The 27,297-nt window shown below is 36.3% G+C and overlaps 1 protein-coding gene and 1 long non-coding RNA gene across 2 annotated transcripts in view; one reads left to right on the top strand and one right to left on the bottom strand.

Annotated features, from left to right (window-relative positions):
- Nucleotides 1–756: 756 nt before the first annotated feature.
- MED30 (mediator complex subunit 30) lies at nucleotides 757–20,395 on the bottom strand. Its single transcript, XM_003903098.2, has 4 exons — nucleotides 20,067–20,395; nucleotides 12,247–12,405; nucleotides 10,231–10,335; nucleotides 757–1,148 (listed from the first exon to the last, which is right to left on the bottom strand). Exons 1-4 carry the CDS (start codon nucleotides 20,241–20,243, stop codon nucleotides 1,053–1,055), a joined length of 537 nt encoding a protein of 178 aa, XP_003903147.1. The 5' UTR covers nucleotides 20,244–20,395; the 3' UTR covers nucleotides 757–1,052.
- A 671-nt stretch (nucleotides 20,396–21,066) lies between these two features.
- The window catches only part of LOC103887060, a 91,189-nt gene continuing 84,958 nt past the window's right edge, over nucleotides 21,067–27,297 (top strand). The window contains exon 1 of the long non-coding RNA XR_002523960.2: nucleotides 21,067–22,023. This is a non-coding gene — a long non-coding RNA (uncharacterized LOC103887060). The remainder of the gene's footprint in view (nucleotides 22,024–27,297) is intronic.

Here is a 27,297-nt window from a genome sequence, read left to right as displayed (position 1 = left end):
CGCCTTCTTAATTCTGATCCTCAACCACCCACTTCCCCTCCCCAGAGGATGCCTATTACGGTTTCCTGTGTTAGCTTCCAGAGAAACTTTTATAAGAAAAGCCCAAACAATATTTTTCATAGAGTTAGAACTGAGGCCAGATAGGAAAAGCCTTCTGAATCAAGCTGAAAAGTCCTTTCTGAAAAGACTTCAACTCTTTATTTGAGAATATATTATTTGTAATATGAGAGATCAGCTCCCACAGGGAGACCTAAACAGGATTGACTACAGGCCAGAAAAACAAAAAAAACAAAAACAAAAACAAAACAAAAAAAAACCACCTGTCATATAGAAGTATCTCATTTAAAATCCCTACAAATGTACTATTTCCAAAACACACTTATGATTATTTTAGGGTATACCTAAAAAATTAGGTGATTGCTTCTTAGCTTAAAGCAGAGCAGATAAGCACACAGTTGTGATTTCAATTTGTGTTGTCCTTAGATCATTAGTTTCTCTCCTTTTAGAGACAGACCATTTAAGACCAAACACTTGAAGAATATGTTAAAGATAAATTTTCATCTATTCATAGAAATATACATTTTAATTGGCTTGGCAATAAAATTGAATTTAAAAACTTGAGCTGAAATGGTAACATAGCTTTAATTTTAATTTGTATACAGACTGACTGTATTTGATACTTTTATCTGCAGAAATATTTAAATATTTAGTTTTCTTCTAAAAGGTTTATTGGAATGAGTAAATCCATTAATCAAATTTAAAAACTTATTTAAAAAACTTTATTTTGCTTTAAAAAAACAATTATTCAATTCATGAAGATTAACCAAAATACAAACCCCATCAAAATTTATTACAATAATCTTTCATAAGATCAATAGCATTAAAAAAAAGTTAATGAATATTTTAAGTAAAAATCACAATGTAAAAATACAAACTTTAGTTTTAGTGACTAAAATAAAAGCAGATAAATAACCTTCTTCACAGGGAAAAAAATACTTGAGGGAAAAAAACAACGGTATAACATGTGTAAAGCAGGAAATTTAAATATCAGCTTAGTTCCTCATTGCCAACATGGCATTTATATCCCAGATGAGATTTCGTAATTGATCCATAATTTGCTTCAGCTGTTGATTCTTCTGTTTGAGTTTCTGTAGAAACAAAAGAATTTATCAAAAATGTTTCAGGAAATATAGACTATGAAGTTAGAAGATTAAAATGTCGTAAGTTAGGACTGTAATGATCCAGACAGAAATTGAGCTAAATAACCCTATAAGGCAGATGGTCTCAACCCTCTTCTGGCGTTAAATATTCGCTGACAGGGATCCTGAATTCTAAAAATTCAGCCTGCAGAGGTCTATGGCTCCAGGCCCGCCCCAGGCCCTGCTTACTCTTCCACCTCCACCATATATAAATAAATAAATCAGCTAAACATTTATTTGTTTTAAAACATAAGCATACAGGTTTTCTAAGGGGCAGTATAACCTAACGGTCAAGAGCCCATACTCTACAGCCAGATCTCTGGACGTCGTTCAGATCCTTCACTGTGATTTTTTTTTCCCCCAGGCTGCAGTGCAGTGGCACAATCTTGGCTCACTGCAACCTCAGCCTCCTGGATTCCAGCAATTCTCCTGCCTCAGCCTCCTGAGTAGCTGGAATTACAGGCGCCCACCACCACGCCCAGCTAGTTTTTTTGTATTTTTAGTAGAGACAAAGTTTTGCCATGTTGGCCAGGCTGGTCTTCTGACTTCAAGTGATCTGCCCGTCTTGGCCTCCCAAAGTGCTGGGATTACAGTCTTGAGCCACCACACCCGGCCAGATCCTTCACTATGAAACTTATAACACTGACCTACTTTTGTAACCTCCCTGTACTTTAGTTTCCACATCAGAAAAATGGAAATAATAATTGAACCTACCTCCTAAGAGTTGTTATGAGGATTAAATGATCTGATTCATGTCAAGTATTAGAATTGTGCCTGACACATAAGTAAATATTCAACAAATGTTACTGGTAGGCACAAAATGTAAACTGTTGATATAGAAAATAAAATATAATAAAAATACAATGCCTCATGCAATCGGTGTTTCAAAAGTGTGGCAGAAATCACTGTTTGCCTGTAGCATGAATTGCAATCTCCTTCTAATTCTAAAAACTGAAGACAAATGGCAGAGCACCCAAAGCAATCTTTTCTACTAAGATTTGCTGAATGCCTGAAATGTGCACGGCATGTGTCTCTGTATCTCTATACTTGAATTCTACTTGACTAAGATTTGTAAACTTCTTTTTAAACATTCTTTCTTCAAATCCTATGTGGTAAATGTCTGCTTAGATAAAACAAGATAGAAATAGAGAACTTCTGGTCAGAGTGTTTACTGGTTATAATAATCATCATTATTATTCAATAACCCCTTGGAAACATTACATTTGGAGATAATATATTTAATTTTAAGACACTATATTAAACAACCTCCAGATAAATTAGTGTATGCTTATTAAAAAGAGGCCTAAAAATCTTAATTTTGATTTCTTTAAAAAGCAAATTAAAATGAAGTTGCTTGTATTGCTTCTATTCAGAGTTAGGGAAGTAACAAGAAAGAGGTGGCTAAAAGGAAAGCCCAAGAAACTCTTACTGGAAAATAGAAAATCAATTTACAGAGACTTTAATAATCTTTCATAACTAAATTTAATTCACATTTGAAAAGAGAACTAGCACGATGCAGTCAGAGAAAAACATGACTATACAGTACACAGGGCTTGACTCTAAAGCTCACTCTAACACAGTCTTCAGGAAACAGAAACTGCTGGTATTTTTAGTGAATCTCCCTTGTACAAGTTTTCAGATGACCTATCTTCTATATTCTGTTATCATGAGTATGTGATAGTCTGCTATTTAAGTGGTTGTATATATCTAACAAAATTGATTCAAATTGCTGGGAAAGATGAAGAATAACCAAGCCTGTAAAGTCTTTTTCATCACAGAGACCAAGAAACCAACACTTCTGCCAGCAATCAAGAGTAGCAGCAAAACAGAGGAATATAAAAGTGCTATATTGGGAGGCTGGCAATCTCAGTCCCAGTTCCAACTTTGCCTCTAACTTGGTATTTGATCTTAGACAAATTCATTCTCCTCGGTTTTCTCATTTATGTAATTGGATTATAAAATCTAAGGTCTCTGCCAGTTGTACTTTCTGCATACCCATACGTAAGATGACAATTGGTCATCTGGGTGGTTAAAAAGAGACTTTATAATCAATATCAACTCAGGCCTTCAGCTGGCTATCACAATGGTTTCACCATTGAAATAAATGTATAACCTACCAATAAGACTACTTTCAAGAATCCTCATTTGGAAATATACATTCTGGTACTCTTTTCAATTTAAGCCTCATAATTGTTTTTTTTAAAAAGTAAGAACTAGAATGTGTAGGGTATTTTCAAGATAATATTCAACACTAGGGAATAGAAAATTTTTAAATAATTAACATATAAGGCTCTTGGGATAGCATTTCTCAAAGATGCCACAAAGTTTTAAAGTAAAAAAATTAGCATACAAATAAAATATCCAGAGTCAAAACATGTCATAAAAATGATCAACAGCAAAGCTGACACTTATGCTTATTAGTGGCTAAACTGTAAATAAATTTTCATGACACGATATAGGATTTAATATATGTATCTTGCCACTGATTGATTTTAACAGAGGTTGACAGCTGCTATTTTCAAAATCCATCAGCTGTGCCCAATTTCGTACATTAACAGGTGAATGTGTAAGTAGATTAAATACTTAAAAAATGTTTCTGCTAACTCATACCATGTAATTTAATATTCACACAAAAGCTGTGACACTTGACAAAAAATGCTTTACTTTCTAAATGCATGGACTCAATTATGTCAATCTTGTAGTAAATACTACCTACTATCTTTTTCAATTTCATTTTCCCATCAAGAAAATAGCCTTAAGCAAAATGAAACTCATTCTGATGCCCCCAAAGCAAGCTTGTCCAACTGTGGCCTGCAGGCCGCATGTGGCCCCGATCGTCTGTGAGTGTAGCCCAATACAAATTCGTAAGCTTTCTTAAAACATTATGATATTTTTTGGGGGGGCTTATCAGCTATCATTAACGTTAGTATAGTTTATGTGTGGCCCAAAACAATTCTTACAATGTGGCCCAGGGAAGTCAAAAGATTGGACACCCCTGCACCTAAAAAATGTGGTCTCAAACAAGTATCCATCCTTTACTTGGGTATTCGGCTTAAGGATTCCAGGATATATTAAGAGAAAATGAAAGTATTTAAATAAACCACGAATTTGACTATTAAAACCAGCCATATTGTCTTATGATGATTTACATCAAATACTGACTACAATCGTGTGCCTCAGAGTTTCATGGCATTAGGATAGTTATTGGTGGTTTTTGCATTGTTAGAAACCAGACAGACCATAAGGACCAAATAGTAAACACACCATCAGTATGCTCTTCTGCACAATTTCAAGTACACAATGATATGATAATGTTTTGAAAATGACTAAGTGAGGGTCAACTGAGGGGTATATAAATTTACTTATTTTATGTGGCTTATTTAGAACAAAAAGAAGATATGCATTGTAGTAAAATTCTGAATATTTTTAATTGAATGCAAAGAATATAATTTTATTACAGATTACACAGCTCTATAAAGCACCTTAGTTATTTAATACGACCAAATGCCAATGTATTAAAAATATGGCACAATGCTTTTGTTTCTGTAAATATTCATTAAAACATGAAATGGGAACATGAAACAGGTGCTGCTTTGTTTCCACTGGAGTCTTATGTTCTCCAAGAAGAAACTTGTCCACTCATGTGAAATGAGTATATAGCAGATAACACATCCAGCTGGTTCATGGAAGAAATTCTGGTACTGAGCACAATGCCTGGCAGAGAGCAGGCACACAAGTATTTAAATATTTTCATGTTTGAAGAAAAAATAACAAAAGCCAAATCAAAAAGCTTCTCCCAAAACCTACAAGAATGGAAAAAAAAATGCAAGTAAACAAAAATTATTGGCAATCATTTCAAAACTTTTTTTTGTTTACATAACTCCTCTTAGTATAAAAAAAGATATTTAATAATGGCCATTATTAAAAACTATGCATTTTTATACTCCATACCATAATAGGTAAGAAGTATTTTCAGTGTTTTAGTGTTACTAGCTAAGATTCTGTGAACTTTAAAAATCTATCACCTACTAACTGCATGAACTAAAAAAAAGCAAACCTATGTTTACATAAGAATATGGATTAACATAATTGACAGAGACAAAAATTAAGTTTATGAATGTAGTTATTTATAAATAGTTGTCAAATCAATGAACTGTTTATTTTTAATAGCATCTATGTGATTAAATAATCAGATCAGGACATTATCATCTATAGCCAGTTTTCACTATGAGAAACACCCTCAGGTGTGTATGCCATTAAGAAAAAAAAAGATGTATCAGCCAGGTGCAGTGGTTCAGGCCTGTAATCCCAGCACTTTGGGAGGCTGAGGTGGGTGGATCACGATGTCAAGAGTTCAACAGCGCCTGACCAACACGGTGAAATCCCATTACTACTAAAAACACAAAAAAATTAGCTGGGCATGGTGATGCATGCCTGTAATCCCAGCTACTCAGGAGGCTGAGGCAGGAGAATCGCTTGAACTCAGGAGGCAAAGGTTGCAGTGAGCCAAGATCGTGCCACTGCACTCCAGCCTGGGTGACAGAGACAGATTTTGTCTCAAAAAAAAAAAAAAAAAAAAAAAAAAAAATATATATATATATATATATATATATATATATATGGATCATAAGCTCAATATTTTAAAAATTAAACATCTTAATCATATATTTTAATCTTATATTCTAGAATGGAGACACAGAGCTTAAATAAGTTGAAGGAAAAGAATGAAATACAATTGTTTGAGGGAAACAATTACATAGGTGGGTCCAGAAGAGAGAGGCTGTAGAGAGCTAAATTCTCATGTGGAGAAAGTCCTTTTATACATCATATCCTTGTATCAATTATGTCCTTTACTTAAAATCCACAAAACTCCATGTCAGTAGCTAGTGTTAACTGTACATAAGATTATTCCATTAACAGAATATGCTACATTTAATTCACATTTATAATTTTTTTAAAGGAATGAATTAAAAACCCCTTTTGGTAAACAACAACAACAACAACAAAATACTTGTTTGCTTTTTAGCAGTTAATTTTATTCTCTTCTTCCTTCTTTATTTGCGATTTAAATTTAAGTTAACCAAATGTTAGCCCTCTCCCATCTTTTCCCTCTGCCCACCACCTAATCCTTCAGTGCTTTCTCAAAATATAGATAGAAGAATTCATACAAAGAGAGTTATGAGGTCATCAAATGAGTTCTTCCCCATGATACTCAAGAAGGTACTTTCCCTCTAACTTGTCTTTTAAAAAGCAATTCCCACAGAAATAGAGTTTAGCTTTAAACCTGGTTTATTTAAAATACCTAAACTGATTCTTTTCTCTTTGTAACAACCCATCAGTTTGATATCACGTTAACTAAAATATGTTTTATACTGAAGTTAAAAGCACTTAGAACAGATCCAAGTCATTTAATCAAAGGAAGAGATCTCAATGTCAGAAGTAAAAATGGGGAAAAAAATTGAAAACACTTTCATTCCATAAGCATACACAAACTTTCAGAAACTTTGTGTATCTATTGAGTGTGTGGCAGGAGAGGAATAAAAAAAGCTATAAACTGATGCAAGGAAAAGTGATTACAAAGGACACAACAGCAGATGCAAGGTAAATTTTAAGATGAAAAGTAAAGAGGGAGTGGTCAGTGACTCAGAGAAGGCCTGGGCATGCAAGAAGGATACCACTGAGAATAGGCCTGATCCACCATGGAGAACCACAGACAGAGACCATCTCAGAGGCACTAGCTGAGCCCTGGGGATGAAAACTAGAGGAATGGTTAAAAGATTGACTACCTAGTCGTTTAAAGAAAAAGTCTGCCAAACCCTACACTAGATTATGGAATGCCTTCAAATTTCTGAGGAAACGTAACTTACAACATAGAATTTTATAGCCAGCCAAACTATGAACTGGACAAATACGTAAGGACTCAAAATTTAAGTGTCTGCATTCCTTCTAAAGAAGTCACTGATGTATGTACATTACCAACAAGGAAGAAAACCAAGAAAGAGGAAGACATGAGCTGAAGAAATAGTGAAACCAACAGAAGAGGTGAAGGAAAGTCCCAGAGCTAAAAAGCAGGCCTAACCAGCATTTCATCCAGACCTATAAGACCACAGAAAACTTGGGAGGGTGGGATGAGAACCACGAACCTGTGTAATGATTCTGACTCTGTGGAAAATTAGAAAATAGTACTGAGATGCTATCATAGATGCACAAAAAACTAACTAAAATTTTAGAAAATTAAAGAGGTAAGAATTAACTTCAGAAAAACAAAAAATTATTCAACCAAGGAAATGTGACCCTAGTTTACTATGTGGTTTAGCAATAAACAATACTTACGAAGCCATAATTATATGACACAGATTATTTACTGAACCCCAAATATGACATAACTGCACTGAAAGGTTTGAGGGAAACAATTATGTAGGTGGGTCCAGGAGAGAGAGGCTGTAGAGAGCTAAATCCTCACGTGGAGAAAGAAGTCCTTGTATACATCATATCCTTGTTTCAATTATATCCTTTACTTAAAATCCACAAAACTCTATGTCAGTAGCTAGTAAGAATTTTTTCGGTTACATGCTGCCAAAGAATTACCATATTTTGATTATAAACGAGAACTTTTAAAAGTCAAAGACACGTTATTTCTAAGTTATCAAATTGGGAAAAAAGAGAAACTTCATGAAAATTGAAGAGAAATGTAAATTTAGAAAAAGTATCTTTCTGAATTTATACAACTTTATTTTTTACAAAATATTATAAAATCCTCTATGGTACAGAACAAACTATATTTACATTAGTTACACATGTGGTACTCTGAAACCAAAGTTATTATTAAAATGGTGTTTTATTTATATACATATTTAATTATATTTTATAAAAAAATCCGTATTAGAGAAAAATAAGCAGAACACATTTATTGAGGTAATACATATTTTATCAACAGAAACATATAACACGTCTTAATAAATGAATGTCTCATATATCTAGACTATCAAATACCAGTTATTTTTCAAGATCTAAACTAAAAGTCCCCAATCTCTTCCTCACCCTCTACCAATTTTTTACTGTGAGTTTTTTATTATGATTGTCATTCATTACAATCAGATTTTTTGGAAATAGTTTTCTAAATATGTATTTCACCTTCTAAAACAGTTGCAAAATTTTATTTTATAAAATCTATCCATCTTTTTCCTTTCTTCCGAGTTTTAAAATACTTAAAAAATTATCCAATATTTTGTTTTGCAGGTCTTATTTTCAACTCTGAAATTCATTTTGATATATGGTGTAATGTAAAAAGCTAGCTTAATTTCGCCCCCAAAGTTTCTATTTCTAAAGACTAATTTTTCACACAAGCCCTCTTCTGTCATATTAAATTCTCATGTACAATGAGAAGGCTGTTTTTCTGGCTAGATTATTTTACTAATCTGCCTATTCTTGTGCCAGTATTACACACCTAATTACCATTTGTATAATATGCTTCATATTACAGTTTAATTTTTGAAGCTAAGAATTCTGCTTTATTAGTCATACTTATCAACATTTTCTTTGATATTTCTGTATACTTTCAAGAAAAAAATCCCATTTGGGTTTTATCTGGATCTGTTTATTGATTGGTATTGCACTACAATCCTATTATTTTTGCATGCTTTATTATTAGGATTTGGATTGTTACTGTATTAAAACTGTGAAGTAATCAAGACTGGTGTTTTTATAATATGTATTGCTCATCCAAGAACTTTATATGTTCTTTTAATCATTCAAAGCTTCCTTTATGTATCTTAATAAGTTTATTCACACACATGATTGACATAATTCCTATCTACTAAATATGAATTGTTATAAGAGTCAATAGTATCTTATAATCTAACAGGTTTACAGCATTATAAGAGCATGGTATCAGTCTTGTCTTAGACCCTTTTACGGAACTCTTATAGACTAGTTGTTCATCAGTTGAGTTTCTTTGATCATTCTAACAAGCTCATACATAGTAACTCCTGTTTCCCAGCTGTCATTTATTCACTGTCTTTTTGTACTGGCTATAACTTCTAAAATAATATTAAACATAGTGGTATAAAGCATCTTATTTCATGCTTGTTTTTAATAAGGATACTTCTATATTTCACCTTATGAAAAATGTTGGCTATTTATCTAAAAGAAAAAGATAAAAAAAAAAAAACCAACACTGTCTTGCTAATAGTTTTAAGTGTCCTTTGAATCAGCAACAGTATTGAATTTTATCTGATGTCTTTTTGACATGTGAGAAAATCTTTTTCCAAGGTAGTCTACTGACATCATGTATTATACATACAAATTGAACTATAAAATCTTATATACCTCAGAAGACTCTTTGGCTGTGGTGGATTATTAATACACTGGTGAGTTCTATTAATTAGAATTAAGAATTTCAGGAAGGGGCAATCTATATTTGTCACTGAAAGAGTGAAGCTGATAGTTGTATTCACTGTGCTATGTCCAGTAGATTTCGCTAAGCTGGGGCCACATTTCCACCACAGAATGAACAGACACCTTTCCCTATTTCTCTCTGTTTCACAAGAACTATTTGAACATTATCTTCCGAACTTCTGAAAGTATTCAGCGATAAATAATTCCAGTTAGAAGCTTTTGGTGGGGTTGGAGTAGAATAATGCTGGGATAGTTCTCTAAATTTTTTATTCAGGTGTTGAGACATTCACATTTCATATTTGTAAATTTTTATCATTTGCTGCTCCAAAAATGCTATAAGCTAGAAAGATAGAATTCTGCCCAGAAAAGAAAAAAGTAAATGGATTGTGACTAAGTATCTAAGGAGCTCTTCTAAGAGCTTTATCGAATGAATTTTGCAATTTCTCTTCTGACTATTCAGACAGCATTTCTGCTTACCTTTCAGTTCTTGGCTGTATTCTAAATAGGTTAAGTTTGCCACAGAAACGACTTCATGTAATTTGATAATTCAAATTATGTTTTGGAGTTACATCAGACTCCCTAGTAATTTTTATCAATAACTCTAAAACGTAAAATGTAAAAACTAACAACTCACTTTATTTACTTCAGCAATTTCTCGCCTCTCTTCACTAGCAAAACGAGGTGGGCCAGCCCGATCATCATTCTTTGAGCCATCTTCTTCCACATATGGAATAAGTTGCTGGGAATGATTAACAAAAATTAAAAGTCAAAAATATAATTCAAGTTTTCTAATCACTGGTATAGAGAATATATCAGATTAAAGTCAATTTTTATAGTTTTATTTGTATAAAAATAAATTTCAATTCAGGTGATAGCCTGAAATAAGAGCTTTAATAGTTGACCATTTCAATGCATTCTACACAATACCCTTTCAGGTTTCTTTTGCAAAACAGCCTTTATAACATTGGTTGTCATGTATAACTAAACAATACTTCCAGCAGGAAGATGGGAGAAGTAACAAAAAATAAAATAAAATAAAATAAAAATTAAAAAAAACCCTACTCATTCAATTAGCAAATATTTAATTACGAAACACTATAAAACTAATGCCAAACAAGATGTGATTCTTGCCCCTAAGAGATTTGTAGTCTATTGAGATAGATAAAACAGGCTTTCCTTCATCTGTAATAAAAAGAAAAGAACTTCACGGATCTGTATTATATAAATGTCATTAACTTGCAAACTAAAACTTCAGAGTCTATGCAAATTTCTAGACGTCTTAAGTTTTTTCAGTTGTGAGAACTTTTTTTTTGTAGGAGAAACAAATTTATATAGCAATGAAACTTCTAGCAGAATCATAATTAAGTATGTACGGTTAGTGATGGAATTTACCTCGTAAGTGTGACAGACTTCAGGAATCACCTAGCCTCTACTATTGTGTATTACCAATGCAGGAATAGGCCAAAGGTAAATGACTGGCAAAACTAAGATTGACCTGACAAAACTTCTTAAAATTCTTGGGATATATATAAACTCACCCATGTCTACATTCTCCTTTTCTTTGTTTTCTCTCTCTCAATGCAGAGCTGTCCTTCCTCCTGAAGACGATTAGTCTCCATCCCTGTGGCCTGATTGCCCTCCTGTCTTCATTATTTATACACCCTTCTCCCAACCTCTCCCTACAGCTTTCTTCCTTTATTATTCTAACATGTTCCTGTCTCTTCTGTTTGGGGAGAAGCTCCTCTTCCCCCTGCAAACCTTCGGTTCCATCTCTCCTTCCATCTACTGCTTTCCTGTCTTATTTTTTTCAAAGCTTCTTGAAAGACTGATACCCACTTGCTGGCTCCAGCTTCTTATTTCCTGTTTAATCTTCACCCGACTGCGATCAGACTTCGTGCTGCTACCATTTCACTGAAGCTCTACTCAAATATCCTAACAATTTTCATCTAGCAAAATCTACTGGACAGTTTTCATTCCTGATTTTCCTTGACTTTTCTGCAGCATCTGACAATGCAGGCCACATTTCTGATCTTTCTCCCACATCTCTGACCCCTTCTTTTTAGGCATTTTTGCAGTTTAATTTTTCTCTGGTCATCTTTTACCAGCTTCCTTTGGTGGTAGAGAAATAATTTGTCAACAGGAAATGGTCACTTATAGAAATGTATGCCTAATTAACCAAATAGGTGGGATGCAACATGAAATTTAGAGAGTACATTTTTTAAAATACAGTGATTCCACTGGGCCAAATATAAAATCTAAATTAATAATAATAAAAATAATATTTTATCTGTAAAGTACTTCATGAAAACCACCTTAAAAGTATATGATACTATTAAAATTCCTACTAAAAATATCCCTGACTTAATTAAAAGGAGACACTGATAGCAATAAAAATTGCCACAGAAAACCATTTCTTCCTAACAAAAATTACTATAAGCCTGTCAAAGTCTACAAGAAATTATTAATGTAAAAATATAGTAGTATTTTATGCATATATATCACATTTTCATCTTCTGTGGTCAAAAGTAAAACTAATAAAATTCAAAACCTGGAAATATTGCTAAAACGAGAGAGAGAGGAAAAACAGTAACAACTGTCTTGACACTAATTCACAGCTTATATTCATCCTCCCTCTATCACAAAAAATTACCTCAACTGGAATGGGATCCATCCCACCACAGTTTTCATTGCATTTGTCATATACCAATCTCAGCTTCCTGAAGAGAACTGAAAGTTGGCGAAGATTATCCTGTAGCTTTGTTAACCGGTCTTGATATGTTCCAGTGTGGTAAGTGACACCATTTGGCAGCTTATCAGGAAAAACAAAGAATAAAAACATAAAGTAATGAAAAAAAAAATCAAGATTTTCTATAAGTAAAGCCAATAAACAGAAACAATTTTTAGGCAATGCAGAGACGTAAGCTGTCTCTCACAACTGATCAAGTTCAATTTTAAGAATGTAAGAGTAATGCACGCCCATTTATTAACAACTTGGCAAACTCTTTCACTGCTATAAAACAGACCTAGAAAAACTTTGTGATAAACCCTGACTTGAAATAGTTTTTCCCCTTTAATTTTTGAAGTGTAACTTTAAAAAGAATGTACAATTTTAATGTTACTATTATATAAATGCAGCATGCTGCTGACCTCAACCAAGAAGTTAAAAACAAAGTACAGTTAAAAACACACACAAAAAAAGTGAATCTTATGATATTCTAGTGGAAGAAAATGAAGAACATATGGCAGGTATTGCAAAAATATTCTCAAAATACCTTAACTCTGATAAGATAATTAAGATGCTTAAGGCACACATTAAAATATAAACCTGTCATTTAAAATTTTACTTAAAAAAAATCAATAGCAGGAGATATGGGTCCCACCTATACTTGAACACCATTAATAAATTATTAAAAGTAACTGCTATGATCATAACTCTGTCTTAGATATTGATATATTTTTAATTCAGGAATTTTATCAAGAGAAGAAAAGTATACATTGAAATAATAAAAAAAAAAGACAGGTAAACAAAAATCGACTATTTATTTAGAATTTATAACTAAATATGTACTTGTGCATTGCTGAAACTCATGAACAAAATCTTTCTCTGTATAGCCGTAGAATATTTTATTCCCACAATTTAATCTGTGGCATCACCCTAATACTGGAATCAATAATATTTATAGAGTACCACATTTTCTAGTATTCAGGCATTTTAATTGTAGAAATTCACATGTATACCTATTTGAGGATTTGAATCAGGTGATTTAAAAACAAAGGAACTATCTACTATCTAATAGCTAGGTAATCAGTCCAGTCTTTCTAAGCCTCAGTTTGCGTTTTTTTTTTTTTTTTTTTTTTTTAAACACATGAGGTAGGAATGCCAAAAAAAAAAAAAAAAAAAAAAAAAAAAAAAAAAAAAAAAAAGGAAAACCATGATACAATGTTTGGAGTGAAAAGAAAACAGGACATATAATGATTACAACTAGAAACATGAAAAAAGACTGGAAAACCCTATATGTAGTTGATAAAAGATGTGTAAGATAAATAGGCTTGAATAATTTATTTTCTTCTTTTCTCATACTTCTAAATTTCCTATAATGTTATGGTTTATGAGTTAAGAAGATGGATCTCCTCAAATTATTTGAGGTGTGATATTATTAGGATTTTCAGAAATTCTCAAGCATTAAAACACTCTACAATGCCTCAAAGAAATGTGATAAAATATCAAAGGCTGAACTAGTCAAAACATTTTAAAGGAGAAAGGCATTAAGAGTTCATTTCTCAGTACAATGTAAGCTTTCTCCTCATGAACTCTCAGTTTATGAAATTCCACAGACACTAACTAGAAATTCAGAGAAAAGTTTAAGTGGATCCTTGCTTTCTTGTTTAGGTGACAAAAAGGAGCGTGATGATTATGTCTTGCCTAGAACAGCACTCTGTATCTTTATTATGGCATTATGAGGTTTAATACTTTGCCCATATTTTCTACTTAGTAAAGACTGGAACTTAAGTTTATATTACCATATTTAGCATAGTACACACACACAGAAGGCTTTAAAGTACAGTGTGAATTATTTTACTTTAGTGAGTTATTTTACCCATAAATCTATACTTAAAATTTATTCAGATGTATTATATAAAAGAACTCTTAATAAATACTGTCATAAAGAAAACAAAAATCCTTTTGAAATGCAAAGAATCATGCTTCCCAAATTTGCTGACTTAGGAAGATATTAGATGTTAAATCTAATATCCAAACTTACCAACTTAATTTACTAAATCATTAAAAAAAAATACCACGCACCTTTCATGTGTCAGCACTGTTCTAGAAGCTGGGATACAGCAGTAAACACGAGAGAGACAAGGTTCCCATAGCACAGAGTATACGCAGTAAAAATATCTAAGATCCCTTGGTATATACCGTGGTGTAGCTGTTCAGCTGAAAAGCTCATCAATAACCATCTCACTCATGAGTGTGGATGAAAACCCATAAATACATGATCCATATACATAGACACTAAGAAGGCATTCAACTAAATTCAACATCCATTTTAAAAATCAATATAAAACTCAATAAAAAAATCCGCAATGTGTGATAACATTCATTTATTTCAGTTAAAAAGTCAGCACCATGATTAACGTGGAATCATTAGAAGCATTCCACCTAAGGTCAGAAACAGAAAAGGATGTCTACTAAGACGCTAATTCTATAAGTGAACACTGTTCTGGAAGCACTAGCCGATGCAATTAGAGAAGAAAGAGAAAAAAATGTTGAAATATTAAAAAGAAAGCATCATAATCTATCTACAAATAATATGATAAAGTGCTACTAAAAATAAAAGAATTCCATAAGGAAGTAGATCCAAAGAGAAAGCAATAGCTCTGCTTTCATCTATAACACAAACAAAAACATGGGAAAAGAAGACCCCATTTACAATGGCAACAGAAAAGATAAAATATCTGGAAGAAAACTTTTAAAATCTCAAGATAAAAATGAAAACTTAAGATACCTTATAGGAAAACAGAATAAGAATACTCCATGTTCTTGGTTAGTAAAGAACTAAAAGTCAACATCATAGCGATGTCAAGTCTTTCTAGGCTGAATGATCCTAATAAAAATGCTAACAGGTTTTTTCTTAGAATAAACTGATTCTAAAATACATGTGGAAAAATAAGCAAGAATAGCCAGGGAAATTCTGAAAAAGTAAGTGTAAGCACATTATACATCCTGACAAATTATAAGAATGTTTTGCATTAATACATAAAAGATAGGCAGCTACGTGGAATAGAACATCCAGAAACAAATTCACTTATATAAAAGCTACCTGAAATCACTGGAAGAAGCAAGTGAATTATTCAGTGAACCCTTTGAAAAAGTTAGGGCTAGGCCCAGACCTCACATTTTATAGGATAAATTCCATAAGGATCAGAGTTTTAAATGTAAAGACTGAAATTTTAAAAATTATAGAATTCTAATTTGAGTGGGGAAGACCTTTCTAACTAGGCATAAAGCCTAGAAGTCCTAAAAGACTAATACATTCAACTTCTTAAAAAAAAAAAAAAATGCATGGCAAAACTACCAGTAGCAGAGCCAAAAGGTAAAAGACTGGGGGAAAAAAATAACTGCAAGTTGTATCACACAGAGCAGGTTTCTCTAGTATGTAAATAGCTAAATCCTACAATTATGATAGGTAAAAAAGACAAACAAATGGGTAAACAATAAGTGAACAAGCATTTAGCAGGAAAAAAATATAAATGATTCAAATATTTTAAGGGATGTTCAAACTCAGTCAAACTAGGAGAAATGTAAAGTAGAATTTTCACCTATTGAGTGATCAAAGATCCAAAAAAGATACAACTCACTGTGCTGGTCTTAGGCCATAGCCTAAATTAGTACAATCTCTGTGGAGGACAATTCATCGAAATGTGTCTAATTACAAAAGCACATAGCTATTTCTAAAAACGTATCCTACAGGTATAAGTGCAAATTTGTGTAGGAGGTTATTTGCTGCAGCCTAACAGGGAAAGATGAAAAACAGCCAATGCCCTCACTAGAGAACTGGTTTAACAAATTACTGTATTTCCACACAGTGTGAACTATACACTATAAAAAGGAAAACGGAGTATTTGCTGTACGGATATGAATAAATTCCAGAATATATCAACTGAAAAAAGCAAGATACAAAATGGTTATGTATAATATGCTATTATCTGTGCAAAAAAGGGAAAAATGAAACAATATACATAAACATTTGCTTAACATGCAGAGAATATCTGGAAAGATACACAAAAATAGGAAGAATCACTCACAGTCACTGCCTGTGGAGAGGAGTTAGGTACATAGTATAAGAGAGAGGAATGGGAGGGAAAATGTTCATTGCACTGTCCTTTTCTATTCCTGAGTTCTGAATGTACTATGTATTTAAAAAATTAAAGATTCAAAGAATAACAAACAAAACAAAAGCAATGGTATCTTCCACAAGGACTCTTAATCTGAGATTTAAGGATACTTGGGGAGTATCCCTAAATCTTCCTTTAACCCCTGAAATTTTCAAAATGCATGTGTATGTGTATTTTTCTCTGAAGAGAGTTTACAGTTTTCATCAGACTCTCAAGTGGCTAACAGACATCTAGTGTGTACCAGGAACCACTTCTTTAAAACAAACGCTTAGAAAAATTCTTAGCAGTCTGTATTCACAGCAGTTTACTCTCATAGATCAATAATACAGAGGATTATTTAAAAATGTGAATGCTAAAAATGTATTAACAAATCACTAGGTTATATGTAGTTAAGAATATCCTGTTTCTATCACCTCTTCTAGTTTTTTGGAAATGAAGGAGCCCATTGTTATCTTTTCAGCCAATTATGATAGGCCCCAAAGGGTCTTAGATGAGTGACCACAGATTTCCCAAAATGAAAAGCACACATATAATTATCATAGTCCCTCAAAAGCTGGCTTTGGGCCCCAGACCCTACAGCCGCTGAAATGTTGAAGCTTAAGAAGAAACGTATTGAGACGGAGTCTCACTCTGTCGCCCAGGCTGGAGTGCAATGGCGTGATCTTGGCTCACTGCAACCTCCGCCTCCAGGGTTCAAGCGATTCTCCTGCCCCAGCCTCCTGAGTAGCTGGGATTATAGGCGCGTGCCTCCAAGCCCAGCTAATTTTTGTATTTTTAGTAGAGATGGGGTTTCACCTTGTTGGCTAAGCTGGTCTCGAATTCCGGACTTCGTGATCCGCCCACTTTCGCCTCTCAAAGTGCTAGGCTTACATGAGTGAACCGCTGCGCCCAGCCTATGAACTCCTTTTTAAGGAGGGAGTCATGGTGGCCAAGAAGGATTCCACATGCCTAACCACCCGGAGCTGGCAAACAAGAATGTGTCCAACCTTCATGTCATGAAGGCCCTGCAGTCTCTCAAGTCCTGAGGCTACGTGAAGGAACAGTTTGCCTGGAGACATTTCTACTGGTACCTCACCAATGAGGGAATCCAGTATCTCCGTGATTACCTTCATCTGCCCTGGGAGATTGCTCCTGCCACCCTGTGCGGCAGTCGTCCAGAGACTGGCAGGCCTCGGCCTAAAGGTCTGGAGGGTGAGCAACCTGCAAACTCACAAGAGGGGACGCCGACAGACATACCTACAGACGGAGTGCCCGTGTCGCCTCGTGCCGGCAAGAAAGCCGAGACTGGGGCTGGGTCAGTAACCGAATTCCAGTTTAGAGGCGGATTTGGTCGTGGACGTGGTCAGCCACCTCAGTAAAATTGGAGAGGATTATTTTGCATTGAATAAACTTACAGACAAAAAAACTGAAAAAAAAAAAAAAGTTGGCTTTGAATGCAGGTCCACATGTAATCTAGTTATTGATAAAATACTTTTTTTGAAAAAGCTTAGTTCTTTCTGTGTAGAACATGAACCTGTATTATATCTTTTAATAATGCACATTGACAGCAAGTTAGTATTAAAAAGAGGTTACTAGGAAGAGCTATTAGTCATGTGTGATGTTGGGTAATTTATTTTTTCCTCTTGTTAAGCCTCAGTTTCCTTCACTGTAAAATAGGGATAAAAATACTCCTTAAAACTGCTCCTATAACAGTGTACCTGACCAAGGAAAGTACTTCATAAGTGTTAGGTATTATTCAGTGCTTTGCATATAACAGGACAAAAATTTTTTTAAATATGCTAAATTCTGAGACATTATTTAATCCGCACCTTATTCATTCTGGATATGAATCTATTCATTTTTTTAATTATTGCCAAAGAATGTCATAATTTCTCCTGGATTTCCTTTGTACTATATTTCACATAGTCTTAAAAATTTCCACAAACCTGAATTACTCTTATAATCAGGAGGAAAAAAAAAAAATCTTGACCAGTTAAAAAAAAAAAAGCAATAAAACACATTTTTGGACAACCACAGAAATAAGAGCTGTAAGATTTTGAAAACTTGGTTTCAAATCTACCCTACCACTGACTAGGTTTGGGCAAGTCACTTTACTTCTCTGAAGTACAGAATCTTCATCTTAAAACAAGAATAATATCTACTACATGTAGTGGGTAACATAAACAAGCATTAAAAATGGGTCAGCAAAATAGTGCTGGAACAATTGGATATCCAAATGCAAAACAATGAACTTGGATCCGTATCTGCCACTATGTATATATATTTAAAAACTCACAAAACTAAATATAGGTTGTAGACCTAAATATAAAACCTGAAACTACAAAACTTCTAGAAGAAAACGGAAACCCTTTGTCACCCTGGGTTAGGCAAAGATTTCTTAGGTATGACACCAAAAGCAAAATCTATAAAAGAATGTATCAGTAAGCTGGATTTCATCAAAATTAAAAATGTCTGTTCTTCAAAAGATAATATTAAGAGAGCAAAAAGGCAGGATAGACTGGGAGAAGTATTTGGAAAGCATCAAGACACAACAGGTGTTGATGAGGATGAGGAGAAACGAGAACCGTTAAACAGCAATGTTTACATTCCCACTAGTAATAATCGGGAGGTAAAATGGCTCAGGCCACTTTGGAAAAGTTTCTTAAAGTATTGAACAGACATGTATCGCATGATCCAGCAATTCCACTCCTGAATCTGTCCAAGAGAAATGACACATATGTTCACACAAAAATTTGTCAGCAAAAGTTCATAGCATTATTTATAACAACCAGAAAGTGGAAACAACCCAAATGTCCATCAACAGAAGAAAAGGTAAGCAAATGGTGATATATTGATACAATGGAACATTACTCAGCAATAAAAAGGAAATTATTGATGCATGCTTAGTGAAGGATCTCAGACCAAAAAAGCTCACATACTGTAGACTCCATTTATATAAAACTCTAGCAAATGCAAATTAATTTATGATTACAGAAAGCAGATCAATGGTTGCTTAGCGATGGAAGGTGGGAGGCGAAGATGTCAGAGGGGTACGAAGAAACTTTCTGGGGTGATGTGTATGTTCACTATTTTGATTGTGATGATAATTTCACAAGTATACACAGTACAGTACACATATATGTCAAAACTTTAAGTGAGTGTAGTTTACTGTATATTAACTATGCCAAAAAAAAAAGGAGGACTGTTTTTTAAAAATATAATGTAAATTCTTCAACTCCTTGGACCTCCCCAGAAGAAATGCTGGAAAAAACATTTAAAGCAACCTAAAGAGGGAAGTGGAGTGCGACCCCATCTTTACCTTGAAAGGTGCAAGAGTTTACATGGTAACTAAACAGCTCGATCGAATCTAAAAAAAATTGGCTTCAATTATGCAGAAATCTGGTCTGGAAAAACATCACCTCTACAGCTCCGACTTTTGGGGACACTCCTGAGTATGAATGGGGGTGACCCTACACCTAAGGTTTGCCCAGGGCAGCCCAGTTGACATCCACGGGCCCGAGGTAACGAGGAAACCAGCGCCCCTTTCCCTCCCAGCTGCATCTCGCTGGCCCTGCGCGCCCGCCTTCCTACCTGCATGTTCCTCAGGAGCTGGAAGATCTCCATGGTGCGGTACACGATGTCCTGCACCGTCTCCTGCCCGATGCGGCACAGCGACGCCGTGTTGACCTCCCGGGCGGCCTGCTGGGCCTGGGGCCCGGCGAAGGGCCCGGGCGCCATCCCCGACGCGGCCAACGGAGGGGTGGACATGGCGCGGCTGCAGCTTCAGGCCCGTCAGGGGTCCGCCCGGAATTGGGAGGCTGTGGGGCCTCAGCGTTGGACCCAGCTTGAGAGACCCCCCGCGGCCCGATTTCAAAACAGCGGCCGCGACTTCCGCCCACCGTGACGCAACACGTCATAAAACGTCATGGACACCGCCCACTCGGCGAACTGTCTCCGAGCGGAGCCGGGCGGGATTGGATTGGACGCTGGGCGGGAAAGGACGGACGGGTTAAGTAGCCAATCACCAATTGCGATCCAGCCAGAGGGGAGACGCTCTTGGAGAGCAGAGGGTGAGTTTCCAGAGTTCGTTTCCCAGTCTTGGCCCAGCGTTAGAACCTTGTGTGTTTAATTCCTTGCGGAGCATTTTCTCTTAACAAGCCTGAGGTTTGTAGTATTACAGCTAAGAGACAGGTTAAAGTACTTGTTCAGTCGCATACAGGTGTAACTGGCAACCTGCGGTTCGAATTTAGAAAGCAAGATTCCTAAGCTTGTACGATTCTCTGTGACATGATACGGACTCCCCGATTGCTCTTGGTCCCTGCTCAGATGTTTTACTCTCTTGAGTTTTCCCAATCTCTCTAAGCAAAAAAATGATCAACGCACACTTCTTTCTGACTCTGGTACTTTTTTTTGAGACGGAGTCTCGCTCTGTCGCGCCAAGCGAGATCCCGGCTCACTGCAAGCTCCGCCTCCCGGGTTCACGCCATTCTCCTGCCTCAGCCTCCCGAGTAGCTGGGACTACAGGCTCCCGCCACCACGCTTGGCTAATTTTTTTGTATTTTCAGTAGAGACGGGGTTTCACCGTGTTAGCCAGGATGGTCTCTATCTCCTGACCTCGTGATCTGCCCGCCTTGGCCTCCCAAAGTGCTGGGATTACAGGCGTGAGCCACCGCGCTTGGCCTACTGTCTGATATTTTATATAGCTTTCGGCTGGCTTACTTTCAGACTTTTTCTCACCCTATCTACACACACACTGCAAACTCCATGAAAACAGACGATTTTATTCACTTGCTGTATTCCCAACACCTAGTGATTGGCACAAGTATCAATAAATACTTATTGAATGATTGTTGAGTGACATGACAAATGCAAGAAAAATTAAAATAAAATGTCTCTCACCTCTTACTGTTCATCTTCAAGGTGGGAAGAAGTCAAGAATGTAAAATTGGTGATAGGCACAAATGTTGCATTGTTTAGAAGTATCTGAATGCTCCATTATACGGACTTTCCGGGAAATGGTTACTAAATATGTCATAGGAACCGTGTTAGAATTAAACATAGTAATTCGCAGGTCTTCAGTGAGTAATTACCATTTGACAAATATTGGCTGAGCACCTACTATGTGCTGGGGGCTAGGAATGAAGATAGAGTACTGAACAAATCAGGCAAAAGCCCTGCAGCGTGTTTGTCATGGAGACAAACAGAACACTATTGTGATGAGCGTCTTGAAAGAAAAGTTCCTGATACCAGGGTGCTAACAATTTAGGAGATTGAGAACGACCTGAAGGGAGCAGTGTGGAACCTGAAGGTAGATAGGGAAGGGAGTAACGAATGATAGAGTCTTTTCTAGGAGGATGAGGAAGGCCAGTGCCAACACCTGAAGTGAAGAGGCCTCCTAATGCTTTCCAGGATCTGGAAGAAGTTCAGTGTGAGGACAAGTGTGAGGAAATAAGGCTGAAGGCAGAGGCAACCTTGAAGGATCTTCTAACCCATGTCAAGCAGTTGAGAATTTATAGAGTGAAACAGCAAGCCATTGAAAAGTTTCAAGGTGAGAGGAATAATTTGAAATACTCATTTTAGAAGACTTATTCTGGTTGCTAAATGGGGAATAGATGGTGGGTTTCTATTGTCTTCTTTTCCAAAGGGGAATGATGATGATGATCATGACCTGTGTAGAGAAAGGAGACAGAGGGTAACTTTGAATAAATATTTAGTAAGTAGAATCTAGAGAACTTCGTTGTGACTGGATTAGGAGCATGAAGGAGAGGAAAGAATTAAGGATGGCACGTATTTCTGCTTTCATGTGAAGCTTCAGGTGAAGTTTATGTCATTTACCAAGAGAGGATACACTGACGTTTCAGAGAAATTATGCCTTATGGTAATTTCCTATTGCACATGTAACAAATTACCACAAACTTTGTGGCTTAAAACAACACACCTTTTATTATTTTACAGCTTTTTAGCTCAGAAGTCTGAAATGGTTATCGCTGAACTAAGCTCAAGGTGTTGGCAGGGCTGTGTTCCTTTCTGGAGGCTCTCAGAAGGAATCCGTTTCCTTGTCTTTTCCAGTGTTTAGAAGGATGTCCCAATTCCTTGGCTCATGACCACTTCCACCAACTTCAAAAACCAGCTTCATCCTTTTCAAAGCCAGAATTGGCTAGTTAAGTGTGCCGTATCACTGGTTCTGAGTCCTCTGCCTCTCTCTTTTTCATTTAAGTATCCTTTAGATTACATCGGGTCCAACTAGATAATCCAGGATATCTCTTTATTTTAAGGTGAGCTGTTTTGCAACTTCAGTTCCATATGTTACCCGTTAATCCCCCCTTGCCATGTAACATGACATACAGATTCTGGGAATTAGGATGTGGATGTCTTTGGGGAGTAACTAAAATCTGCCTACCACATGCCTCTTATCCAAACTGTCCCTAAATTCAGACTCACATACCTAAAAACCTGACATCTTGACTTGGATGGCTATTTGGCATCTACAACTTATGTCTAAAAAAACCTGACTCTTGATCCCTCCCAACCTTCTTCTACCACACTTTTTTCCATGTCATTGTCTGGCACCACCATGCATTTAGTCATTTAGTTGCCCATCCTGGCTTCTCTCTTTCCCACCCTACTTCCAAGTCATCAGAAAATAGAATGCACTCTGACTTTCAAATATATCCTATGTGTGACCAATTACTTCACCTCTTTCACCCTAGTCCAAGCTGTCTTCTTCTCTTATTTGGAATGTTGGATAACAATCAAGAGTCTCCTAATTGGACTCCTTCCTGCTACACTTGCCCCATCTAGTCCACTCTTATTACAGCACCCACAGGCAAACTTACAAGCTAAGTCAGGTTGTGATTCTCCCCTGCTGACCAGTCCTCTCATCGTACTTAGAATAAAATCCAAAGCTGCATGACCTGCACATCTCCACATTTGCTGGCCTTGGCTGTTCCTGCTCTCTCAGCTCCGACAGTTCTCCCCTCACTCCAGACACATTCACCTCCTTACTATTCCTTGTACATTCCAAGTTCATCTCACTCCAGACTCATTTCTTTTAGCTGGGAAACTCTTCTCTCAGCTATCTCTCCAGGTCTTTGTTTTCAGTGGCCTTTTCTGGCCACCTTACTTAAAACAGCCTGCGTTAGTCTTCTGTTGCTGCTGGAAAAAAAGATCAGAATTTAGTATCTTAAAGCAGCAGAAATTTAAGTCCCCATTTTCTTACTGATTATGAACTGACAGCCATTCCTAGCTTCCATGACCACATTCCTTGGCTTGTGGCCCCTTCCTGCATCTTCAAAGCCAGCTATGGCAGTCAATTCCCTCTCATGCTTTACATTTCTCCTGCATCTTCTTCCATTTTCATTGTCACATACCTCTAACTTTTCACTTTTGAGGGTCCATGTGATGATACTGGGTTCATCTACATTATTCTAGAAAATCTCCCCACCTCAAGACCCTTAATCTTAACCACATCTGTAAAATTCCATGTTCCATGTAATGCAACATAGTCATAGCTTCTAGGGATTAGAGGGTTGGTATCTTTTGTGGGGCCGTTATTCCACCTACTGTACAGCCCTCTCCATCTCTCTATCCATTTAGCCTGCTTCATTTTTTGTAGTGTTTCTCACAAACTGATGTTGTTTCTTTCACTGTTTGTGCCTTCAGTAAATTTCATGAAATTAGAGATTGTCTCTTTCGGTTGCTTCAGTAGATTCAGCACCTACGGCAGTGCCTGGCACATAATAAGTGCTCAATAAATAGTTGATGAAAGAACCAGGAGTTTACTCAGGGGCATCCTGGGTTTGAAATGTGTACATGATCATCAGTGGATGTATCCAGTAAGCGACTGAGTATGTGCTGAGGCCTGGTAGGGTTTTCCTTTTACATGGTTGGAGAAAGGTGGGTGGGTGTAGTAGTAAGCTCAAAATCTGTGGGAGTCAGATGGTCCTGGACTAAAATCCAAACCTGACATTGCTCAACAGTGGACAGATCATACCAACCTCCATAATAACAATGGTATTTAGCTTTGGGATTGTTGATAGGATTAAGTGAGATGCTATATATAACACACTTATAGTTCCTAGTGTATAGTAAGCATTCAATAAATGTACACTATACTTCCTTCCATCATGATAACAGTGAGGAAAATGGGTAAAGTGAGAAGTGAGGAAGAAACTGCTCCAGGACAGAGCCAATGGGAACACTAAGGAACAGAAAGAAGAAGAGGAGGCAACACTATTAACAACAAAAATTGGGAAGACATAGAAAGGTCAGAGGAAAGTCAGGAGACTATCCTGCCATGGAAGTCACGGGAAGAATAGATTGTTTCAGCAAGGAGCTTGTGCTGAACAGTGTCAGGTACCGCTGAGAGGTTAAGCAAAATAATCCACACAAAGGAAGTATTATCTTAAATCACAGAAGATTTTAGCTCAAAATTATTACCCATAGTCCCATAGTTAGGAAGGGAATGAAACAGAGACTTAATTTCTATACAATATCTCCTCTGCCTTTTTTTTTTTTTTTTTTTTTTTTTTTTGTGAGACAGAGTCTTGCTCTGTTGCTCAGGCTGGAGTACAGTGGTGTGGTGCAATCTCGGCTCACTGCAACCTCTGCCTTCCAGGTTCAAGCGATTCTCCTGCCTCAGCCTCTCAAGTAGCTGGGATTATAGGCGTGTGCCACCACGCCTGGCTAATTTTTGTGTTTTTAGTAGAGATGGGGTTTCACCCACCCTGTTGGTCAGTCTGGTCTTGAACTCTTGAACTCATGATCCGCCCACCTAGGCCTCCCAAAGTGCTGGGATTACAGTCGTGAGCCACCATGTTCAGCTTTTTTTTTTTTTTTTTTTAAGCAAGAGAATATCTGGTTTTTAGCAGGGCACCCAGGTGGAAGCTGTATGTCCCAGCCTTTCTTGAGCCTTGACAGGGGCATTTCACTACGTTCTGGCCCATCACCTGTAAGTATGCATGACATGGGAGACTACTGGCTGTTGTCCTTAGAAGAATGGGGCCTCCAATTCCTTCTTCCTACTAGCTGGGATGCAGAAATCATAGCTACAGCTTAGCTAAGTGCTTATTTGGGGGTTTTCTGACACATACAACTGAATTTAATACTAATTTGCCACTGCTGAAGTGCCACATTTGAAATTTGCCCTAAGCCCCATGTGGTTTTGTCTGATACCAAAGTAGTTTCTTCTAACACAATGATTCATTGCCTCTGCTTTTGGGTTAAATTACCCAAAAGACAAACTGGAATCCTTCTTGACCTGACTCATTACCTGCAGCAGTGTCCCTGGCTCTTGTGTAATTGCAGGATTGGAGCTAGCTTTGTGTATGTTGTTATGGGAAGTGTTGGGCTATGCAGTTTCTAGCACCTGGGAGACAGGAACAATTCTGGGATGGTTTTGTGGAGTCAGGACACCAGTCGTTGAATCAAAAGGCTACATACAGGCTACAGTATTTAATCTGAACCTAACACTCAATATTTGAGAATACACTGAGGGGAAATCAGCAGGTTTTGGGGGTAGGAAAGGGAGAAATGTAGACTCAAGAAAGATTTGAGGGGCCACAATGGAAGGAAGACTCCCCACAAGTCAGCACAGTGGGTTCTAGACTTGCTTTGTCATTAAATAGTTTGGTAGTTCTGGACTGACTTATAACCCAGGTGTTTCACTCTTGTACTTTCCATAATATTACACATGCCATGAAAAAGCTTCAAAATAATCTAGGTCCATTTGGAAATGTCACTGCATAGGACCTACCAAAGGAAAGGTACCCGACTGAGCCATCACTGCCGCGACCTTTGACTTCCAGTAGTAATGCTGAAATGCACCAGTTGATATGCAATTTATTCATGACTAATAGCTTATGTTTTTCAATTCAGCCACTCATGAACCAGAATATTCCCTCTGGACAGAGAATTATTGAATTCAAACAAACACTTATTGGGCACCTGTAATTGGTCAAGCTAACAAGCATTTAGGTTGATTTAAACTATTGCCTAGACCTAATTAGCATTCCAATTTAACAAACTGTGCTAACTGGTCCCTGAAGATTCATTAGTAAAGGTTTCCTATGCTTCCCAATGCTCACTTAGAATCTCATACTTAAGAAGTGCATGAATTAAATCACAACTTCACTTTCAAGATTGATCCTCCTCTAGGTTTAGAGAATTTGCATGACTTGGTCAACTGTTTTGGACAGTTTAATTGCCTAATATCTCCCTTTTATACATGTCACAGTTATTGCTAACCCAAGATCAATATTTAGAAACACTTAGCCAGGATCAAGAGATATTTGGAAACATCGTTAATGAAGGCACAAGGCTGTAATTAAATAAACATGGTTTGGGATAAAAGGAGTCAACTTATGTATGAAGTTACCAGTTGTTTGTGGTTGATTGTCTTACAACCACATGTGCTACCACATAATGGGTGCTTCTTTGTTTTGCTAGAAGTAAATATTCTCCCTCTTTTAAAGTTTTATAGTCATCAAACTGATAAAAAATTATTAAGATCTTTGTGATTGTTGATATTTCAAGGTGAGTAGTAAGTGAGAGAATAAAGCAAATAATTCACCTGCCAGAATTTCCAGTACTGTTTTCTTCTATAACTTCTCTTGAACTTCTCTGTTTTCATATTTTTTCTTAGGGTACTCCATGCAAATATCTTTTGAATTATTGTTAATGGCCTAAAGAGTAGTCTTCAGATTTTGTACTGTATTAGAATGACTGAATTCATGTTCAACAATACCTATAGTGCCTGCTTCATTTTCTAATGGGTGACATTTGAAAAAACAGAGTAGGCTGTTTGTTTTAAAAAAGTGCAAAG

This window comes from Papio anubis, chromosome 8 (genome assembly GCF_008728515.1).
Source record: "Papio anubis isolate 15944 chromosome 8, Panubis1.0, whole genome shotgun sequence".
NCBI lineage: Eukaryota > Metazoa > Chordata > Mammalia > Primates > Cercopithecidae > Papio > Papio anubis.
This window is presented reverse-complemented; position numbering and strand designations above follow the sequence as displayed.